The following is a 24260-nucleotide window of genomic DNA, read 5'->3' as shown; positions in this document are numbered from 1 at the left end:
AGAAAATGCAGTGATTTTAAGTTAAATCACTGTAACAAACTTAAAGCAAAGTTTCAGCAGCGTAATGTTTTGCATTTAATTCAGTCACACTGAACATTTGTGGCCGCAAATTCAAACTTTGTATGCCAACACAAATTTATATTTTTGTTGGCTTATTGGGCAATTTTGTTGCCCAGTGTATGTCAACCAAATAAAGTTTGCAAACCTTGCTGTAGTTGCACAAACAACCTCATAAAAATGGGCAAATTTCCAGCTTTGACTAACTCACTTATCCTTAACGACCGTTCCCTGAGGGCAGGCGGTACTCTGACCACACTGGTTACAGATCAACCTCTGTGTCCCCTGACTCACTATCTGGAGGCATGGCAAAGTCTTCGCAGGATGCTTCAGTTTGGAACAGTTGGGACTCGGGGTCAATTGGGTCAAAAAGTTGGTACCCAGTCAGCAAGTTTCCCTCCTGGGAAGGAAACTTGACTTGGTAGCCATGTCAGCTTGTTTGACCAATGAACGCATTCAGTCCATTCTCCTACATATGAAGGAATTCAAGTTAAGAGAGACATTGCCATTGCAAGTGGAAGTGAATGGTTGGCAATTTTTGAAAGTTAAAATACTTTTGAAAAAGTATAGCGACACGACAAACAATATGCAATTTTAGTGTGCTAAAAATTGCATATTAAAACCCTAAAACCTTAAAATTACTAAAAATGTCCATGTAAACAACTTTACAGCTCAAATAATACGAGTTTTAACAGAAGAATTAAACTGCATTTATAAAATTATAAGCTTCACATTTCTGCCTTTAAACCCTCCAAAAATTGGTCACATTTACTTCCATTCTAAATGCCTCACTATAACCTCGATTTTTGCTTTTTTATAAAGGAGTAACGAATCAAAATAAACTTTTGTGGTAAGCAACATTATGCCACAAATGCTGTCGATTGAGCTTAACTTGTATTGAACCTGGAATATTCCTTTAAGCCGAGGGTCCCTCATCATGCCTGCCAACATGGTCACCACCTACTTCTAGTGACATGTCGCTGTCTACCCACGCTAACTTTCTGGAAGAGGCCGATTTTTATTGGAAAGAAATGACAATCCAAGATAGGCAGATGCAAAGTTGTCTCCAAGGACACATCCAAAAAAGGAGCCTTGTATGAGCACAGGTGCACAAGCGGGGTGGCGCATAATCGTCTAGAACTGCTAGCAGTCCTCTTGGTTCTGAAAGCTTTTCGATAATCCACATACAGATCTGCTCTGACAACATAGTAGTCGTGGCCATGCACATCCTTGGCCAACTAAACAGTGGAGCAGATTTACTCTTGCGGTTGCCAAGGTTGGACCCGTTTGCCTCACCGGAGACCACACATTGTTGCCTCTAGTACTTCATGACAACATAAGCTCCACAATGTTTGGATACCTTGGCTCACAAATGGCCATCGGGATACAAATATGCATAAACACCCTCCGATCAGAAGATTCTTGCAAGGTGTTAGGCGTCCGAAACCTTCCGGCCCCACGACTATCCCAGTCTGGGACTTGCCAGCAGTATTAAACACGCTTACGTGTCCCCCCTGCTTTGAGCCACTAGAGGTGGTAAGCTTACACATACTCTTACTTCAGACTGTTCCACTACTCACTTTGGCATCAGTCAGACCTATTGGGAACCTTCAGGCCGTTTCAATCAATTACTCCTGTGTTGAAACATTGCTCCACTACCCAGCATGATGGTATATGGCTCCTTAACCATCAGCTTCTGTTGCAGCGTTGAAGTCGCCTTCTTGAAAGGGAACGTCTCGGTTACTTGCATAACCTTAGTTCCCTGAAATTAGGGAAAGAGACTCTGCAAAGCTTTGATGCAACTGCTGATTTTTCGCTGTTATGGGACGAGAGATGTTATCTCTTTCCCTTCAGTTGGACAGTTCTGATGATGTGATGCTGGCTTCCGCTTTTTAGTCTTTTCCACTCACAATAACGTCAGCATAGGCCGAGGGCTAAGCTTCACCAGCCAATCTAATTGGCTTGATGTTATACGGCTTCAAAGTCCTGCTCCCTGACATGAGCTCCCTTAGTGTCAGCTGCTGACACAGCATATTGTTCCCTCCTTTCAGGCAACCAAGGTTACATAAGTAACAAAGATTTTCCAATGTGTTAATCTACAAAATCAACAGAAAACTTTGTATATGGATAAGGTGAATAGGAAAAATAAATAAATCTAAAAATGTAAAAAATGGGTTTAATTTTAGGAAGTTCATTTACCATCTCGCAATATACTGTCCATCAGACACCCTGCTCTCTAAGTATCACCACTGCCCCTTGAAAAGGGCTCTACACTATAATTTTTGTTTTGGAAAACTAGTGCCCCCAAGTAAAAAATTTGAGGGGCACAGTCAAAAATGTAGGGGCACAGTCAGAGGTCAGTTTTTTGTGTAACTGTTAAGGAATTACTACTGAATTCTGAAACAAAAAGATGCTCGATACCCAACACAGGACACCTTCTCTGATAAACCTTTTGTAAGTTATGTTTTTAAGTTAAGCTTACAGGCAGCACCAAACAACATCAGTCCTGAGTAATTGATCACCTTTATGAGCAACTAATAAACAAAAAATTATATTGATGACACTTTATACTTCCATTTGCCAGAATCATTATACAAGGTTCCCACCCTTTTCAAGGCACAATTTTCCAGGATATTTCCGCAGTATAAGCAGATTCTGATTGTTGAATTATTGAAAATGTATTCACATCCTGAGGTATTATGGCTGAATCACCATGCTACCAACCCAGTGTGAATTCATAAATAAATCAGTAGTCCGACTGTCATCATTGTCTAAAGTTTATAACTCGCAGGGATGAAAACTCATGAGGGGTGAAAAAAAGTGAGAATCACTGATCCACGAACATGTTTTCCGTAGTTATTTTTAGAATAAGCTAAAAGCACCAACTTAAGTTATTTTAATGATTCAAGAATAGCAAATTAGCTGCACAACTGTGCAGAATTAGCTGCAAAAATAAAGGTTATTTTGGTGTGGCTTGCTTCTGTTTCACAAATTTGTTCAGTTTCATTAATTGATTAGTTCAGTGACCACTTCTGGAGATGCCACTTGGTCTTATGTGCAATGAGTGAGTCACTGAATCATTTTGAGATGTTCATGACCGAAATCTGCCCAGAGACTTTATAGTATTTAAGCATTATAAGAACAAAGCAGATGTACTCATTTTCCTACAGCATTTAAACTGCTGAGCATGACTTTATCAGAAAAGACAACAATAATGGCCTAATAATAATAGTTTTGAGTTTCAATAATGTACTTTGGTCATTGTAAAGCGCATTTCACATGAGTTGAGTCGAGGCATCAACACTCAGTTCAATGCCACTGTCAAGCAGCGCTTTGCCCTCCACATGACAAGCGTTGCAGAAAGCGTCATGGAGGGGCGAATTTACAAGCTTGCCACGCCAGAAAGCAGGAGGTGTGCACAATAAACTTTGAAAAAATTTATTTGGAAGTGAAAAAATGGCAATTGCTTTGATTGCAGAAAGTAAAAAGAGGACTCGTTTATGTTTAGGTCTTAGCTGTTTTTTGTTTTTTTGGTGAATGTAATTACTGTAGTTCAATAACTGGGGTCTCTGGATACTCGGAAACGATAAGGTAATAATTAAAATTAATTATGAGAGATTCAATATCTCTTCATAAATTTGGACAGTTTTAAAATATTTCTTGTAGCTTTGTACTCTCAAAGACATAATTTGTGTGAGGCAAAAATGTGTGAAAAACATTTTGGTATGAAGTTGGAGCCGAGGTTGCGCTGACACGTTACTTCACAGACTTCAGTGTATTATGCAGCGCTGACGTGAGTCACGTGAAAGCCCCTCAACGTGTATAAACATCAGTCATTTTTACACATTAATAGCTCTTCTGCCCTTTTCTCTCCATGATGAACAAAGGTAGGACTCGCATGCCGATGCTGAAATAACAAACAACATGCCCCTCTCATTCAGTCAGTCAGTCAGTACATGTACCAGGTCATTAAGTTTGCTTATGAATGAGAAGTTTCACGAGTGCCGATATTCACTGTGCAGGTGCTGCTGTAGCCAAGCACGCGATTGGCTGTGGCTATAACCAATCAAGCGATCTGCCTCAGTTGGACCGTAATTGCCAAGCACACAATTGGCCGCTGCTGTAATCAAATCACAAGAATGAAAGCGCTCTTAATCGTTGACGTAGTTTCACAATGCGAGGCTGCCGATACAAATGTATTTTACTCTATTCTAAGTCCGATCTTTACCATGCTTTTGTACATGTAATGAAAACCGTACTAACAACACAGTCAAACCATTTTATTATACTAAAATATTTTCCAGGACATTTAGGTATTTTTCAAATTTTCATGACTTTTCCATGACTGGAAAACTGCATTGCAAAATTACATGTTTTCCAGGATGCGTGGGAACCCTGTTATATTGGTAATTCTTAACAGATTAGTAGTTAACCCTTTCCCATGTACGATCAAACAGGTGTGATTACTCTAGGCTGGGCTCAGACGCATACAATCAAACCGGTGTGATCTACATTCATGATGCTGTTTACCAGTAGAGAGGGAGTGAAGCAGTTGTCTCGAGTCAACCGGTCAAATAGCCTTTTCAACTATTTTTTATGTTACAAAAATTCAAATAATCACAAAATAAAAGTATAAAGGAGTAAGTATAAAGGAGCTGGCTGTTTTGATGCAGCTCTGCAGTGATTTTTTCTCATGTCAAAAAAATACTATAAATAAACTCGTTAGTCCACTTGAGCCTTCTATTCCGGTCATCACTCCTTCTCACCACTTTCAGGGCTGGGAAAGTGGAAGGGCTAGGTTTTTAGAACCTTCTCTGCTTATTTTTTAATGAAACCCTGCGCTAGACAGAGGTCTTTGACCGCTGTGCCGCATCTTGCTGTTTTCTCAATCTTGCACAAGCGCCATGTTTTTAAGACATCCGTCAATCAATCATAATTTAAAACGCTGTCCCTGATTTTGACATTAAAAACATGCAAGAAACTGCTTAAAACATCTTTACATGGTATATTTATGTGACAAAGAGGAGGGCGTGGCCAGGCCGTAACGATGGACGCCCGATGCCGAATCAGCCCAAACAGCCAGAAGAGGGATATAGAGGAGCCGGGGACACCAGTTCGAGAGGGAGAGATAGAGACACAAATGAAGCAGAGTGTGTGTGAATCAGTGTTTTATGTTGTGTTTTGATCATTTGTGTCATTAAAAGTTTACGTTGTCTGCTCAGCCAGTTCCCGCCTCCTCCTTGCGCATCATATGAATCCGTTGCAATCTGCTTACAGCTTCAATCTCTCTGTCTCTGTGTGTGAGAGAAAGAGCGAGAAAGAGAGAGAGCACTCGCAGCCATGCGCAAGCGGAGAGCACTCGCAGCCATGCGCAAGCGGAGAGCACTCGCAGCCATGCGCAAGTGAGAAAATGGCGCTCTTAATGCAAAATAATTAACGCGCCACTTTTAAAGTACTTTGCATATGAGGTTAGATGCATTAAGGAATTTTTAATTTGATGGTAGGCTAAAATAAAATAAGTTCATAAGGTGTTAGATCATCTGTCACTTGCTCCAGTGCTGTCAAATAATTTTCATATTCGCATGCAGTAATTTTCACTCGCAAATGAGTGAAATGCTCATATGGTACTCGCATTCGCAACTGAATTCATTTCCACCACTGCAATTAACCATGTATGAACACTGATTGTCATTTAAATGAGTATTTGCACTATACCGATTGTCATTTAAATTAATCTATATGCGCTATACTCACCTCTCCTGTGTAACACTGCATCCAGGAACTCTTCTGACTGCCACTCGAGTCTGCTGATATTAGAAGGATCTTTACCTAGTAAGGGTTTACCTCCACTTTCCACTATTTGTTTGATGAGTGCAACTACATGTTCCTGTTGGAGAAAACACAAGAATAAAGTGTGTGTACAAGGTCTTCTGTTCATTTAAATACAACTAAATCACAGAGGTGCAACAGTAATTGTATTTCAATGTGTTCAAATAACATGGCAAATGAAATTTCCATTTAAAATGCTACAAATGAAAGCACTGTGTCCTTTGAACACATTACTTAAATAATTGTCCATAGTATAGCTAGTGGAAGAAAATACCCTAAGGGGGAAAAGAACACACCAAAATGCTGCTTCCATGGTGTCTTGACAGAGAAGGGGAAATGTTAAGAAAAAAAACCACAAAAAAAAACAAAAAAAAACAACTACCTTCACTTTTTCTCGTCTTAAGCAGCAGAAAAGACAACTTTCATCAAATGACCAATTTGACACACTTGCAGGCTTACAATCTGTGGATCCAAAAGAAGAGGCAAAATTCAACTGTGTGCAGGGAAGGGAATTATTATATTGATACCAAGCAGATTTACAGTCAAGCTAGCTTTACATTGGGGGAAGTAGGGCTGAATGATTATGATAAAAATCATAATTGACGAGTATTTCCCTTGATATCTTATTCATGATTATGTTGATTAATCTACATAACAACAGCTACTTATTTTGTGTAGGGCAACAGCATGCCTGAAGGCATATTTACACCAAGATGGAATATTTGGTGTGAATGTTCACTGCAAATGAGATTTTTCAATGGAAACAATAGATTCCTATGGAGCCATTCAGACCAGGCCAGACAAATCAATCTCCGATAAACTGCAATAAAAACTGACCAATGAGATAAGCTATTGGCCATGTTTCCATAATCGCTGCTGCTGCACACTCCAGCGTACTGATGGCACTAATCAATTGGCAAGAAAACAAGAAACACAGACACTGGATGTGCAGCTGCTCATGAGTTACCTCCCAAAAAATTACAACTTAAAAACAAAAGTTGCAGTTCAAAAACACTTTGTACTACATACATAAAATTTCCACTAGTAATATACAGTATATGCATACTGTTTATTATAAATGTGCATTAATATAAATGTGCATTAATATAAAAACACTGAACACATTGTGCATTCCAGTGCTTTTTTACTCATTTCACAGCATGCACAATATACTGAATTCAATGCAAATACGCAGTGATTAAATTATATAAAAGCTGTTATGTCTTTATTTCTAGAAGGCTTCTATAATTTTTTTTTTATAAAGGGCCTATGCTTAGGTTGTATGCTAAAAAAAAGTGTGTATAACCACAAGATTTGTTTCAGATTTATAAAATCGTACGTGCAAATTTCCCTATATAAATCCCACTTAGCGGAAGACTGTGCCTACATGCATGCACAAGCTTTATTAGCCATCCTGTCTGATCCCCAAAATAACCATATATGCCTACAACACCTGTTTTAACCATGTATAACCTCATCTGCACATAATTTCCATATGCATATTGCCATCCAGATACAAAAAACTACTTAATACTACAGTGCATCATTATATATATATATTATACACACACACACACACACACACACACACACACACACACACACGCACACACCAAACATATAAACGCAACATGTAAAGTGTTGGTCCCATGTTTCATGAGCTGAAATAAAAGATCCCAGAAATTTTCCATACACATTGATTAGATTAGGGCTTAATTTATTTCAATTGACTGATTTCCTTAAATGAACTGTAACTCAGTAAAATCTTTGAAATTGTTGCATGTTGCGTTTATATTTTTGATCAGTATATATATATAATTTTTTGTTGTTTTTTGGGTAGATCATTAAATTTGTACTGGAAACAAAAAGACTGATTAAGAAAATTATTTTTTCAGTGTAAAACACTATTGTCTGGCATTATCAAATTTTTTAAAAATATAGTGCAAGCTGACCTATTGTTTCATTCAACTTATACCAAAAACACTGCTAAACTGCTAAAACAGGGTTTTATAATGTTTTATAAATGAACGGAGCTATCACTGTAATTCATGTTGAGATTGGGAAGGACAACACATTTTGCGCAATGCTGCACCTGTGTGTGTCTGTACATTCAGTATTTCTGATAAGACCTATCCAGACAGCTAACCACCATTCTCTCCAATATTACTCTCCGTTCGACTGAATGTGTCTAGCAGAGTTTGCCATTATAGCTACCCCCAGGCCATTCCAAGTGCACATCACAGATTCATCTTTATTCTAATGCGGTCTGATTTCTGTATTAGAAGAGTGCATGTTTGTGGACTGAACAGGTGCTACAATTAAAGCCATTTGCTTGGGAGCTATTTAATAAAGTTGTACGAGGTATACCCCATCTTGTAACCCACGCTATTAATTAAGGCCTCTGCTGCAGACAAAACTTAAGACCGTTTTATTCAGGATGCCGCAAGGCTACCGCTGCATTCCCTTCACTGTGTCACGTGTGAAATAGCATTCACATGAGCTCATCATATTCGCCATACCTCTCACACTGCATTGTTCTTAACTACTGAATCAATTTTGTTGTCTTACAACATTCGACCAATGTTCCCCACACAACTGTGATGACATGATAGGGATGCTGAAGTCTCAGAGCCACGCAGGTTTTGAGACTTCTGTGATCAGTTTATGATATCTGCCAAATTATGAGATTAAGGATAGAGTCATAGGAAGTAAATCTTGCCGATACCAGGGGCAAAAATTAATGGGGAATCAGGGCAAAAATGCCACCAAAATTGACAAATGCCCACGAAATTAAAATATGGGGGGAAAAAAACAGCGTTTCAATGAGTTCCTGTTTTTTAATAACATCTGATATAGTTACAAATACATGTACATCATGATCTTCATTTGAATTTTCAATATACATTATTTCACGCCGTCTGTCGTGCAGATGTTGCAGAGTCAGTGGTTGATCCTCACACATCATTGTCCCGCACAGGCGGGGACTCCTCTTCTCTCGCTCCGCATCAGTTCTCCTCCCACTGTAAACTACATGATCGTTCGCTCCTCTCATTCAACATAAACTGTCCTTGTGAGTAAAACTAAGAGCTCCCTCCCTGTGCAATACGTCCCTGCTCATCAGCACTCAGTATCTCACTTATGCTGCTATCAGTCTGAAAAAACTGATAAAAGAATGTTATTTATTTATAAGTTAATCAATAATCAGGTATAAAAAAATAAAAAAAAACACAATAAAACTGCTTTAAAGTTACTTAATGTTTAATGTTTTAAAATTATTTAATCTGGATGTTTAATAACTCTATTGTTGAAAGCAGTCATTGCATTATATTAGTTTGTTAACTAGTTAGCAAAAATATTTAGATACACATGAAGAAAAAAGTGAACACTGACTGTTTCAGTGCAAGTTATGCAGTGTAGAGATCAGACAATTATTATTGAAACATCTCATTACTCAAATTGAAATAACTGATTAAACTATAGTATTTGACTTAAAAGGATGACAGTAATTTCACAAAGGATAGAAAAATATTTTCCCTTACAAAAAGGAAAAATGCCAATGAAAATCTATTTCAGGGGGCAAATATTGCCCCTTAAACGGAAAAGTTAATTTCTGACCCTGGCCAAAATCAATCAGTGGCCAATCAATCAGAAGATCCCTAAACAAAAGAAATGTTGATCAGCAGATGCCAGCCCAACTGTTCCTATTTTAGAAGCTCTCATAAAAGCACAATGCAAACAAACACGTCAGAGGTGTCGGTTACTAATGGAGTCAGCAGCTCGGACAGCATTGCAGGGAAGACATGCAATTCTTTCATTGGCAGCCAGTTTTTTGGAGTGGCTTTAATGCACAAAAAGCACCTGTGAAAGGACAATGATCAAGCCTTCAAGAAAAATATGGGGAGGAACTCGGGACTCAATTGGAATAAGACCAGTCTAAATAAATAAAATAAAAATCCAAAAACAACGTGCTATAAATTGCCTTTACGAGCAACACAACCATCCCATTAAATGTATTTTTGCGTTGCAACCCTTTAAAGCCTAAACTGAACAATCACGTTTAATGCTAGGCAGCACAAAGAAGATTTTTAAATAAAGGTTCAATTTCATAATTTTCTGCAGCACATCACAATTGTGGTACCTCATGTAGACTTGAATTTTCTACTTATGTTACTGCTAAGTAATAACAAATGAGCAAATTCTAAATTAAATGGCTTAGCTATTTAAAAGTGACTATGGAAATCATTCCTCATTTCAGTAGATTTACCACACCTCTAAACCAGTGGGAACACTAGGGCTGGGTATAGATACATATTTTTATTCGATTTGATTCCAATTAATCTGGGTATATTTCAGTTACAATGTCCACTTTGTCCAAATTCTCTCACAGCTAAAGCTGTAAATAATTCAGGGATCTTCTAACTTTGTAGATGATAAAAATATTAGGGCTGCAACTGGGATTTTTGAGACGATACCAATTTTAAAGGGTGAAAATTCACCGATTACCGATATGGTGGCTGATATTATGTTCATTTTTGTTACTTACAGTACTGATGTTTATTTAGCTATTTTGTATTTTTATTTATTTTCTCAGTGTTCATTTCTAGAATTTGTTGACAAATGTATAATAATAATAATGTCAAATATTCTTTGAAAAAAATATTTAAGAAAGCAGCCTTCCGAGTACCTCTGCATAGTCATATCGGTGCACAATCCAAATAGAAAAGGTCTGTTTTCATTCCAGTTCAAAAATTAACTATGTCGGCCACCATATCGGTAATCTGTGAATTTTCCCTCTCTAAAATCGGTATCAGTCTCAAATCCCATATCGGTCAGGCTCTAGTACTGTATGTTCAGTATCAGTCAGTTGCTGACCATTTAAATAAAGAATAAATAAAAATACAATAAATAGCTAAATAAACATCAGTACTGTTTAGTATCAGTCAATGCTGACTATTTTAATACTGCCAGTCAATTAGGGGCAGGTTGTAAAACAAGAAGCATTTAAACCTGCCGAGTCAAGAGATAAACAGCGGCAGCGGTGTTACACCGTATTCTGCTATACAAGTTCAGGGGAAACTTTCAACGGTGGAAAACCAGATGTTTAAATATTACATTTTGTAAATGCAACAACTGGAATTGTTCTGTTGAAGGGGGTACCAAACTGTGAATCCTGAACAAAACAGTTTGGTGAATACATGTTTACACATTAGCTTCCACTCAGCTGACAAAGTATGAAAGTAGCTACGTGGTTAACTAGTTAGCTATAAGTTCATTGCCACGGAGAGTAAAAGATGGACCAGCATTGCGTCTCACCAACTAGGTAACAACGTAGCGTAAATCAACACTCGGACACAATCCACTACCGCACCATTGTTTGCTGAGCTGCAAAAAGATGCTCTGATGTTTACCTTTCAATCTGCTACATTACTTACTGCACTGACAAACTATAGCTGGCTAACATAGCAAACAGATGTGATAAACATGAGTGACATGGTTGTCAGGGACAGGGTTAACGTTATATTGAAAATATATATCTGTCGGGCACTAGCTGCAACAACTAATCGATAAAATTGATTGTTATCGATAATGGAAATAATTGACAACGATTAGTTGGATATGTGCGGCGAGCACGGAGAAGCTCCGTCAGTGATGTCACTTTACAGCCAAGTGAAAAACGTGTTGCATTATGAAACTCATTTGAAAAACAACGGTGACAAGCTGAAGCGGAAAAAACACGACCCAAGTTGTCCAGCGCATGAGAGCACTTTATAAACACCTCAAAGAAGATCATAATAAGCATACAGTTTAATGTGGAGAGTTTGCTGCATCAGGTGCGTTGAAAAAGTGCATGTGTTGTTTGATGCGCTTAGCTGTTTCTCTCCAGTGCACAACTTACATTTTACTGCTATTTTCTATGTTTTATAATATATACATATCATGAATTCAAAATCAGGGGTGTATTTCCACGTTTTTATCACAAGCGAGTATCCGTTAAACTTCACTGAGCGAGCGTGCGCATCCGCGTCAATCAAACTGATCGCAATGGAGAAAGGGAGTGCAATTATTTTGATTAAACTTGTGCAATATCATACCTTGATTTCAGTTTCAACGTAATCAATTGTGCAGCTTTTCATGTTTTTAAAGTGTTTTGGTTTCTCCTCATGTAATACAGTGAGCACCAGGATGAGACTTAAGTGCAAGATTAAATCTCCACAAGGTTTAGATGATTGTGCTATATTAAACTCTGTATAATGCTGAATGTAATGTTTAAAAATGCTAACGGTCCTGATATTTGATAGCCCTCCTGATAATGTCTGATTTCACTAGTACATTTATACCACGGCAAACATTATTTTACTGGATAAGCATATACTTTTTTTTTTTTTTAAAGAACAGTTTAGAAACATGTAATCAGTGCCAATACTATTTTAAAACCTACAATATTAGTTTAAAATCCTATAATGCCGTATGTATCAAATATGATACACAACGTTTGACGGCTCCTGTCTCATTCTCTGTTCAAGCTGAAAAGCCAAAAAACGTATGGCAAGTTTCACATGTTTATGACACCATCTAGAGTTTTTTTTTTTTTTTTTTTAAAGTGGTTTCTATGTTTATAACGATCCATTTAAAATTGCAGCGGACTTGCACCATTTTGAAAAGTGACTTATGTTAGAATTAATAACAGTTTATTTTAATAAAGTAAAAGTAATAATTATATGGTTACTGATATTTTAAGATGAGTATTTGCTGAATATAAGCAACTTATGCATGGTTAAATTTTTTTAAAATATTAATGAAAACGCATGTTGAAATTACATGCATCAAATATGATACAATAGGCTTTTGAGGTATGTCTTTCAATCACCATTACATTCCATTGATGCCCACTATATATATATATATATATATATATATATATATATATATATATATATATATATATATATATATATATATATATATATATATATATAAAAAAAATATAAGATAAGAATATATATATAAGATAAGATATTTTTTAATGAACATTACTTTTTGTTCAGTTTTACAAGTAAAGGATCTGTTTTGTGTATGTTCTGAAAGTAATAATAATAAAACACCTTTTCATGATTCAGGCTTTTTTTCAAATTTTTGTGAGAGTAAAGAATCATAAATTCAGTACCGTAAATCAAACCAAATCCTTGCAGCCTTTATATTTTCTGTTTTTAAAAATAAATTTTAAAAAAAATACAGGAAATAATTGTTTTACCGATTAATCGAATAAATCGAAGATTAATCGATTCTTAAAATAATCGTTAGTTGCAGCCTTAAAAAAATATATACATTTTAATTTTGAATAACAGGGCCCAAACTAGGGCTGCCCCCTAATAGTCAACCAAATGTTAGTCGATGAGTAGAGTCTTGGTCGACCAAGTTTTGATTGGTCGGTTAGTTGCAGAAAAAAATAAACTCCACAGGAAGTGGCAAAGTCACGCAGTCAGTAATGGACAGACATGATCGTTTACACAGCATGTCCACGCGGTAATTCATTACTCACATTCAAACCAACGAACAATGGTATTACCGCTGGTTGGACTCTAGGTGGGGTTAGGGTTAAGCCTACGCAATAAAAACTCTTTGATTTCAAACTTTGAACTTTATTTTTTTATTTATATTTACTAAAAATTCAAATGAAACTTGAAAAAAAATTACGTGCAATTAAAATGTGTGTTGTTCAACATTGTTTCAAGGAGCACAATACTTGTTGACCCCTCTCCAAACATAGCACTTACTATGACCATAAAGCTCTATTTTGGTCCCGTCACTCCAAATTACAGTGTGCCAGAAGCTGTGAGGCATGTCAAGGTGTTGTCGGGCATATTGTAACCGGGCTTTTTTGAGGCATTGGCTTCTTTCTGGCAACTCAACCATGCAGCTCATTTTTGTTCAAGTATCGTCATATTGTGCTCCTTGAAACAACCACACCGTCTTTTTCCAGAGCAGCCTGTATTTCTCCTGAGGTTACCTGTGGGTTTTTCTTTGTATCCCAAACAAATTCTTCTGGCAGTTGTGGCTGAAATCTTTCTTGGTCTACCTGACCTTGGCTTGGTATCAAGAGATCCCTGAATTTTCCACTTCTTAAGTGATTAAACAGTACTGACTGGCATTTTCAAGGTTTTGGATATCTTTTTATATCCTTTTCCATCTTTATAAAGTTCCATTACCTTGTTACGCAGGTCTTTTGACAGTTCTTTTCTGCTCCCCATGGCTTTGTATCTAGCCTGCTCAGTGCATCCACGTGAGAGCTAACAAACTCATTGACTATTTATACACAGACACTAATTGCAATTTAAAAAGCCACAGGTGTGAGAAATTAACCTTTAATTGCCATTTAAACCAGTGTGTCACCTTGTGTGTCTGTAACAAGGCCAAACATTCAAGGGTATGTAAACTTTTGATCAGGGCCATTTGGGTGATTTCTGTTATCATTATGATTTAAAAAGGAGCCAAACAATTATGTGATAATAAATGGCTTCATATGATCACTATCCTTAAATAAAAGACAGTTTTTTGCATGATCAGTCATATTTTCAAAATCAATGCCAATAATTTCACAATTTCTGCCAGGGTATGCAAACTTTTTAGCACAAGTGTATACAGCAATATCCAATTACATCAGCAACCCCCAGGCTGAGGGATCAGTGAATATTCTTGCTTTTGTGATTTTGCATTGAAAATTAATTTATTTTAAAAATGAAAAACGTAATCAAATAAAAACAAAACGAAAAAGCAATTAAAATAATGAAATAATCAAAAAAATAATATATAAGTAACCTTCCATTTACTGTCAGGTAAGTATCCGTCTAAACATGCAGGCGGAAAATTACTTACACAAATGAAGACATAATAATAATTATAAATGTAAAAATAATACATTATAATGATGATAATAATCACTGAAATATAAATCATGGTTCGAGGTGAACGTGTTCTTTATTATTTTATGTTTTAATCACAGATGTATAGGCTGCAGAGTTGCGTTCAATGAACTGCTCTGTGGAAATAACTGAACTGAACTCAAAGCACCTCCTGAGCTGAGATGTCTGAGGTCATTTGCAGCACTCATAGACGATGCTATTCTTGCAAAAAAAAAAAAAAAATGCAGAAGACAAAAACAAAGAAAGTGAGAACCCTTTACATGCGCGTTCCACGAGACTGCCCGCCTCCGAACAAACAGTGCATCAGACATGCGTATAGACAGCTTTTCTGTCATCTGTTCTTAATATAACAAAGTGTGTTTCTTCAAGCGTCTGTCTTGTGCGTCTACGGGCAAATTATTTCTAATATTAATTTGATAATAATAATAGCCTAATAATAATAATTATGATAATAATAATAATAATAATAATAATAATAATAATAATAATAATACATTAAATTTGAAAAAGAGCCGAATATCGCCTTGACATTGTCAAAGGCATCAGCTATTGCCGATCACTGACCATTGTCGATCCCCGAGATCATCGTCTGTCAGCACAACCCTAATGTGCATTTCTCTCTATAAATTACCAAAATGTTCAGACAGTCTCCTTGCTGGTTTTTCTGGACACATTCAGAATCATTACTGCTTTTGCCGGTGTCGCTGCTGCTTGCTTTGTGCGTGCGCTTGTAAAATGTATATTTTAAAGGCTCAATATTACGGTTTAGTATTTCTCTGTAATGTAAAACAGTGTTAGCAATGTTACTTATAACATTCTCAGCCCTGGAATTCAAACCATTTTCTGATGCCCCCCAAAATATATAAGTAATTAAATTAATATCATAAAGATGCGACAACTAGGGATGCACTGATACCACTTTTTCTCTTCCGATCCGATTTCGGAAATTTCAGTATCGGCTGATACCGATCCCGATCCCATTGTTGTTTTTTTGCATAATCAGTTTAGAATATCTTTACATTATTGTGTGGAACTAATTGGGAGTACTCTTTAATATGTAAAGAAACACAAACCTCTAACTACACATTATTTCAATATAAATGTATAGCTTATTAAGAAAAACTTTATACAGTATACTAGTTAACAATAATGTAGCAGCAAAATTAACAGTAATTCCAGTAGAAGAAATCAGTAGAAAAGAAGCCTTTTTTCCTTTGCACAATGTTTTTCAACTTGTATCTGGACTTTCAGATCTCTTTTTTGTTCAATTTAGTTGTAAGATATCAGTCCACTTTTCATTCACACAGTTATTTTTTGGAACCCAATCAACTTTGTAAACAAATAATAATAATAATAATAATAATATTTTACAATAATAATATATCTGAATCGTGCACCTTTTGTCACAGATCCACTCTTTCTCTTTCTTCCTCACTGCCATTCACAGTGCTCACTCTCCCCTGAGTTCTGATTACACGCACCTGCATATCATTTGTGGCTAATCAAGGACTGCATATATACCCCACTTTCACACACACTCTTTGTCTGTTCTCATCGATAGTATCTCAGACTCCAGACCTTTCTACTATGTCAAACATACCCATGTCTTATCTGTTCATCATGTCTATACCCTGTCTGGATATTACTCACCTGCTGTTTGCCACTCTGCTCAACTGGATTTACTCGCAATATTTACATCACTGTTTCAATCATCTGTTCAATAAACCCTGCTACTGAGTTCATATCTCTGTCTCTGTGACACCTTTAACTTTTAAAACCCTCACGCTTTTATTTTGACATTCTGAACTCTCCGGTAAGTCCTGTATGTGTCTGTTTGTAGGCAAGTTCACAGTAGTTTAATTAGCTTCTTATTCAAATTCTGGTAAAATGCACCTCCGGTGCTGTTCTAAATGCATATAAGTGAACCAAACTATTGAGCATCTACATCGGAGATGTTGTTCGTGAGTAGCGCTCAAATACTGTGCACCGCTGTGAAGGCTAAAAATAGGCGCGTGCGTGTTTAAACAGAGCAGCGCCATTCAATAACGCGCTGGAGGTGCGTGTGCATTTTATATATTTACTTATAAAACACAGCCTTTTGTGATTCACAGAGCTAACGCAATGTCTTCAAGTGGCTCTGAATAAAATGCATAAGTAATTTGTGTTTTAATGGTTCTTTTATGTCATTTTTGGAGCTTAACAGTAATGAACATGACTAACACACAGTAACGGATTTGGATCGGGCTCACCGGACCAATACCCGATCCGTTTAAAAACATCAGTATCGGAGCGGTGCACCCCTAGTGACAACTAGTCGACTAATGGCTTAAACTAACGCCTACTAGTCGGCTAGGAAAATCTTTGGTAGCGGACAGCCCTAGCCCAAACTATGCAGTTCATTTATTTAAAAGATCACTCACAACAGCAGTTCCTACAGGACTCCAGACTGCGGCTAAAATGGTCGCAAATGCGACCAAAAATGATTGATTGCGACAATCATTTAAAATCTAGTCGCCATTGGCTACAGTCGGGTTGTGTGCATTCATATGCGATTTCGTCAGATACCACCTTGTGAGTTATTGAATACATCGTTGTAGCATACACCAGTGTGTCTCGCGCCGCTTTTCACCCACTCTGTTGATGACGAGCTCACTGAGAGTCGTGAACAAATGACTCTTTTGAACAGGGCCTTTTTCATGAATCACCTGAAAAGAACTGAGGGTTTGAATTCAGGAGCTAAGGTTAGTTTGAATCAGATTCACTTTCTCAGCGAATCAGCCGTCAGTGAGCTCACGACTGGGAGCACAGACATTTCAAAATAAAAGTCCCATGTGTATTTTGGGCTTCTTTATAATTAAAAAGTCCAGTATTGTGCACCACATTTTTCTTCTACTAGTAATGATTGATTGGGATTGGAGTAGCACAATAAACTGAATTTGGGATTTCATTCAATTTGCACTCTGAAGTCTCTGTGTCTGGGCCATCCAGTAAAAGAAAGATTAAGGCAATATTTTAAAACAATTCAAAATGATATACATATAAGATCAAGCTTTTGACACTTAGGACAACTGAGGGACTTGTACACAACTATTACACAAGGTGCAAATATTCATTGATGCTCAAGAAGACAACACACTACTATATGCATACTATATGTAAATATCTGTAATGTAGATTCTGAAGAGCAGTACTAAATAAAAAAAAATCTTTTAACTCTTATATTTGTATAAATTATGAAAGGGGTCTAAACATTTGAGGCAAAAGGGAATGCAAACTTATCTTCTCAATATATACTGTTTATTAAACCTCAGATTAATGGGTTATCAGCCGTCTTCCTTTTCTTCGGCTTTCAATCTAAATAGACTAAAAACAGCCATTTGGCTGCTTAATGTTTCAGTTTAAGAGCCAATGGCTCTCAAGTAATTTTTTTAGTCTAGAGACCTGCCCCACAATAAAAGCACAAACACATCTGTATTTAGCACATTCAGTCAGACCAACAGGAATGCCATGTTAAATTAATAAATACCATTACCTCAGAAAAAAAAACATACCTTTTAAAAGCCTGAGTTCCTCTAGAACTTGTGTCCCAAAAAACACTTCCAAGATATTGTCAAGACCTATTCAGAGGAGAAAAGAAATGTTTAAGTCCAGTTGCTTGACTTTGTATAGATTGAATATATAAAAGTTTGACTGCTCACAAAGTTAAAAACTGCTTAAGTTACTGTACAAAAAACAAACAGTGCGATGTAGTTTAACTGGTTAACACACTTAAGTACTTTTTTTAATCAGTTGGTTGTATTGATTTGTAAATCGTCTTGACATGTTCAAGTTATCTGTCTGAATCTACTAGAGAACACACCTACTTAGTGAATCGGTCGACACAGCTCATTTTGCAGCAGAGGTGACCTAAAGCAATGAGTGAGTCAGTAAATAAAATGTACTCAAACATCTGAAAATTTATACAAATCTCATTTACCAATTTACCTCTTAGTTTTATCTAGTAGTTTTGGTAGCATTTTACACAAGGCATTTTAGCTGTTTCTGCCTTTGTCAAAGGAACTGTATATATAAATATGATATGGCGATATGAAAGGCGGAAAAACTAAACCGCTCCGACATTGTACGCTTGCAATGTTAACAGCTTTACTTTGTTGATCATAAACAGGAGCGATTATTGCATCGCTTGCTTATCGAAACACAGTACAATGCCACTCGAATGTCGAATCTTAAGTTCAGTAAATATGCAACAATCTTTCTTGTGACTACTCTGCGCGCGCTTACACTAAACTCAACAAGCGTTCAGTAATCTGCACGAGAGGGGAAGAGAGGGACGTGGAGGAGCAGATTTACCTGTGCAGATTCTGGAATTACAGTTTGACACAAAGACTATCGATTTAAATTGTGCATCTGTATGGATTGGTTTACCGATTCTCAGCTAAATGTTTAAGTGAATAAAAGTGTGCGAGAATTACCCACAATATGACTGTGGAACATGAGGGTATTATTAAATTTGTGTGCAATACTGGCAATCCCACGCCGAATATGTTGGTTATCCTGAGATAATGTGTATGAATTTGTGTATGTGGTAGTAGGTTCCCTTTCGTTCCATTTCAGCCCCATTCAACAGCGTGCAGTGTAGAAAGCGCAGTTGACTGGCCCTAGCAAGTGTTACATTGCATGAAGAATATGAATGAACCATGTGAAACAGCAGCGCCGCTACAGAATGCATATGGGGAAACACTACAATTCACAAATGCATACAGGCCAAATTTTAGATAGTGTATGTTGTATGAATTTCAAATAGGCCTGTGCCGATATCACGATTTGATAGCGTGATAATTGCTGAAACTTTAAAAGAGAGAGGACTCTAATGGCTTTACCTCATCCGTGTTATGCATGATTAGAATTAATTGTTTTTGTTGTTGTTGTATTTGATTAACAACTGATCGTAAAGGACAAAGTGTATTAAAAGAGAAAGGATTTAATGACAAATGGATTGCGTGGATCTCGTCTTTTGGACACACACGGAACAGGTTAAACCAAACTTTTACTCCTAACAGTCAAAAAGATCTTGCCGCTGAATGTCTTTCCACTATACTACACATCACTGGGGAGTGAAATCTAAACATTTAACCAGCCAGATTTTTTTTAGTCGCATAGCAAAATTTTTTTTACAAATGCGAGTGATTTCCACTCATATGTTTTTACTGTTAATATTTATTTATTTATATATATATATATATATATATATATACACACACACACACACACACACACACACACACACACACACACACACACACACACACACACACACACATACAGTTGTGCTCAAAAGTTTGCATACCCTTGGAGAATTGGTAATATGTGTACCATTTTTAAAGAAAACATGAGTGAGCAGGCAAAACACATTTCTTTTATTTCTTATGGGATTCATATTCAACTGTAGGTTATAACAGAATGGCACAATCATAAAACAAAACATGGCAACAAAGAAAAAAATGAGATTACCCTTAGTTCTTAATACTGTGTATTGCCCCCTTTAGCATCAATGACAGCGTGCAGTCTTTTGTAATAGTTGTCTGTGAGGCCCCAAATTCTTGCAGGTGGTATAGCTGCCCATTCGTCTTGGCAAAATGCCTCCAGGTCATGCAAAGTCTTTGGTCGTCTTTGTTGGGCCTCATGTATTCAGATAGAAGACAAAGTCAGGTTTTACGACTGTGTAAGGCCTAACTCAGGCCCCCACATACCAGGTCATAAATTATACTGATAAAAATTGCGCCAAAATCAAACAAAGGGAGTCCAAAACAGACTACAAATCCCATGAAGCCTTGCTCACAAAAGGATCGAACTCTCAACTCCTATTGGATAAGGCACACAACAGAACGTCCCTCAAACCATGACATCATCAGGAGTAGAAATACCTCTGAAATGCTTCCAGCAACTTTGTTCACTTTGAGTACAGACATAGCTCATCGCTGCTCTCAGGTGTAGCCTCGTGGCACAAGGAAGTAACGTCCGACTTGAAACTGTGGCCATACAATCTCCATCTCGCTGGACGAGTTGAGATTACTCTGTGTTCCACCGAACGCTCTAACGGATCCGAAGGAGACTGCCGAGCAATCCGCATCTTCATCCGTTTGCCTGCAGAAGTGAAGAGATGAAAGATTTCTCTTCCATCTTCAATCATGTCGACATTTCTGATTTCTCCGCCAGCCCACCGACAGAGCGAGGAAACGGCCTCCCGTCATCACCCGAGCCTCAAGGAACCGGGTCAGAGTTAAAGGACGGAGGAACACACACTCTACCTGTGTCCTCATGCGATTCAAGTAAGAGGTTTACGTCTGGGCAGAGATAGAATATTATAGCGTGTTATTCTTGTGTTTCAAGGTTTTTGCTTGTACAGTTTACGGACCGCCATGTCCACTCATTATTAATACTCAGGGTATTATCACGAATTTGTTTTGTTGTGGTCCAACCAAACTGGACTGTTGTGCAATTTCGCCATCACGGGTGAGACCGGTAAACTGAGTTTGAAAGAACGCGGGACTGTTTTACGACCCGTCCACCGCGTCTCTGAGCAATAAACTAACAGCTGCTTTCTCTCCCACGATCGCAAAATCCGCTTTAGGGCCGTCACTTTATTCTCTCTCTCTATCGTACTAACCACACACTCTCACACACACACCCTCATGTGTTATAGGATTATTTTGATTTCCATATCTAATCATATCACTGTTTAGTTTGTAGTTGTAAGTCGGAAGTTTATTGACTGCACTGTATTAATTATAAATTGATATTACAGCATAAATAAACTTTGTTTTATTACAAAGAGAAGTGTTTTGGTTTGTTTTGCATACGCCTGTGTCATGCTGACGGGATGTCAGTGCTCGGATTCAAGCCTTCATTCATTGTTTTTTTTCCCCGAAAATCTATATTCTTCAGATGTCGATTTTCCTAAGAAAACAATCTAATATTGAGACTGTTATACTATCTGGTTATTAGTCCCTGATTCCAGGGTGGTGCCCCGTCAATGTTAATCCTTATTAATATTCTATTGATTTTTGATAATTATCTTTGATGATCGAATTTGAATGATCAATAAGCTAGTGTTAATTTTAACGTTTCATCGATGTTAACCATTAATGATTATCTTTGATAATTGTTGATTTAAAGGAGTAAAAAAGCCAACATTGATTCTCATCAATGTTCTATTGATTTTGATAATTACTAATTATTGCTAATAACCAAACCCGCTCCTAAACGTAGCGCACTACATTTACTGGAGCCCCATACGAGGTTTTAGTGAGTTAGATTCAATTAATTAATTTAAATATTAATTAATAACTAAAGAAATAATTATTTCTGATAGTAACACTGATCTAAACAACCAGTAAAGCCCTACATCTTGCATGAACCGCACGTTTGAGATCTCCCCAGAGTGGCTCGATGATATTAAGGTTAGGAGACTGTGATGGCCACTCCAGAACTTTCACCTTTTTCTGCTGTAACCACTGGAGGGTCAACTTGGCCTTGTGCTTAGGGTCACTGTCATGCTGGAAAGTCCAAGAGCGTCCCATGCGCAGCTTTCGTGCAGAAGAATGCAAATTGTCTTTTTATATCCTTTTCCATCTTTATAAAGTTCCATTACCTTGTTACACACACTAATATATATATATATATATATATATACACACACACATACACACACACACAGGTGCTGGTCATATAATTAGAATATCATCAAAAAGTTGATTTATTTCACTAATTCCATTCAAAAAGTGAAACTTTATTATATTCATTCATTACACACAGACTGATATTTCAAATGTTTATTTCTTTTAATTTTGATGATTATAACTGACAACTAAGGAAAATCCCAAATTCAGTATCTCAGAAAATTAGAATATTGTGAAAAGGTTCAATATTGAAGACACCTGGTGCCACACTCTAATCAGCTAATTAACTCAAAACACCTGCAAAGGCCTTTAAATGGTCTCTCAGTCTAGTTCTGTACGCTACACAATCATGGGGAAGACTGCTGACTTGACAGTTGTCCAAAAGATGACCATTGACACGTTGCACAAGGAGGGCAAGACACAAAAGGTCATTGCAAAAGAGGCTGGCTGTTCACAGAGCTCTGTGTCCAAGCACATTAATAGAGAGGCAAAGGGAAGGAAAAGATGTGGTAGAAAAAAGTGTACAAGCAATAGGGATAACCGCACCCTGGAGAGGATTGTGAAACATACTGTGATTCCACAGCTGCATCCAATATCACGTACTGTCAGACTACTGCTTTTGATGAAGGATGCACTTCTCAGCAGGTAAAACTCTGATTAACATATTTATTGATTCATACAGATAACAAAAAAGCAAAACATATATACACAGAATCAACATTTAACCCCCACTATTACCCCTCCCCAATCTGACCCTCAACAAACATCCCTGTGGTCACATAAGTATACACACAAAAAAAATAAAATTATATATATTATATATATATATAATAAAAAAAAAAAAAAAAAAAAAAAATCACATTTAAAACTATGCTTCTCTTTCCACTGCTCCTCCCGAGAGCCCCCCAAAAACACCAAATAGTTGCCCCATTTCCCATTAAACGAATCCCAGATTCCCAGCCTTCTACATGACACCTCCTCGAAAGCCACCACCCTCCCCATCTCTGCGCACCACTCCCGAAACGAGGGCGCAATTTTTGTGTGTTTATCCCCTATATTGATGACCGCCACATCGCCTAAAATATAGAGTCTGGGGCAAAAAGAAATTTGAGTGCCCAATACGTCACACATAAAACTCTGAACCTTCAACCAAAATTCTTGGATCTTAACACACCACCAAAAAACACGGGTTGTGTCTCTATCTTCTGATTGGCATCGCCAGCAGGTGGGTGTGTCTTTACAATCTAGAGGGTGTCCAATAGAATCTATGTAAAATCTTGAATTGCATAAAGCTTGCATCTCTAGATGCAGACTTGACATTTTTCAGAATCCTAACCCACACTCCCTCCTCCAATACCAAGTTTAAATCTTTCTCCCATAATCTCTTGATAGTAGTGCCTGACCGATATATTTGATATTATCGGCCGATATTAGCCTTTCACTGATATATCGGTATCGGCGTATATGTTTACCGATATGTGCAGATATGACAACTTTTTTTTTCAGAACATATAATGCAGAAAACAGTGCTTTAGAATTGGTGTCATAACGTAGTTTGTCCAGCAGAGCGCACTCCGACTCCATTGTTTACAGAGCTGACTCTGAACTGATGGTGGCTCTGCAGACAGGGCGGAGTTAAGCGGTGTCTTCTCGGTAAGTTGCTAACTAGTTTATGAAATACATACTGGAAAGTTAATAAACAGTGACCCCATCATTTTCCCTTTTCAATATAACTAATATAACGTTAACCCTGTCTCATCATTCCAGCTAAAAT

General features: G+C 37.2%; 1 protein-coding gene across 7 annotated transcripts in view; it reads right to left on the bottom strand.

Moving 5' to 3' along the window:
* wu:fc17b08 (uncharacterized) overlaps positions 1-24260 on the bottom strand; it is a 46529-nt gene that overhangs the window by 6882 nt on the left and 15387 nt on the right. For 2 of the 7 annotated variants that reach the window (XM_051651121.1, XM_051651120.1), the window contains exons 2-3: positions 18359-18424; positions 5812-5944 (exon numbers count right to left, since the gene is read on the bottom strand). Coding sequence is in view for 2 of the 7 variants with exons in the window: in XM_051651118.1 (XP_051507078.1) it covers positions 5812-5944; positions 6269-6348; positions 18359-18424 (279 nt within the window). In the remaining 5 variants the exon portion in view is untranslated. The other 5 variants (XM_051651118.1, XM_051651123.1, XM_051651119.1 and 2 more) reach the window with 5 other exon arrangements.

The sequence above is a fragment of the Myxocyprinus asiaticus genome, chromosome 23 (assembly GCF_019703515.2).
Source record: "Myxocyprinus asiaticus isolate MX2 ecotype Aquarium Trade chromosome 23, UBuf_Myxa_2, whole genome shotgun sequence".
Lineage (NCBI taxonomy): Eukaryota > Metazoa > Chordata > Actinopteri > Cypriniformes > Catostomidae > Myxocyprinus > Myxocyprinus asiaticus.
This window is presented reverse-complemented; position numbering and strand designations above follow the sequence as displayed.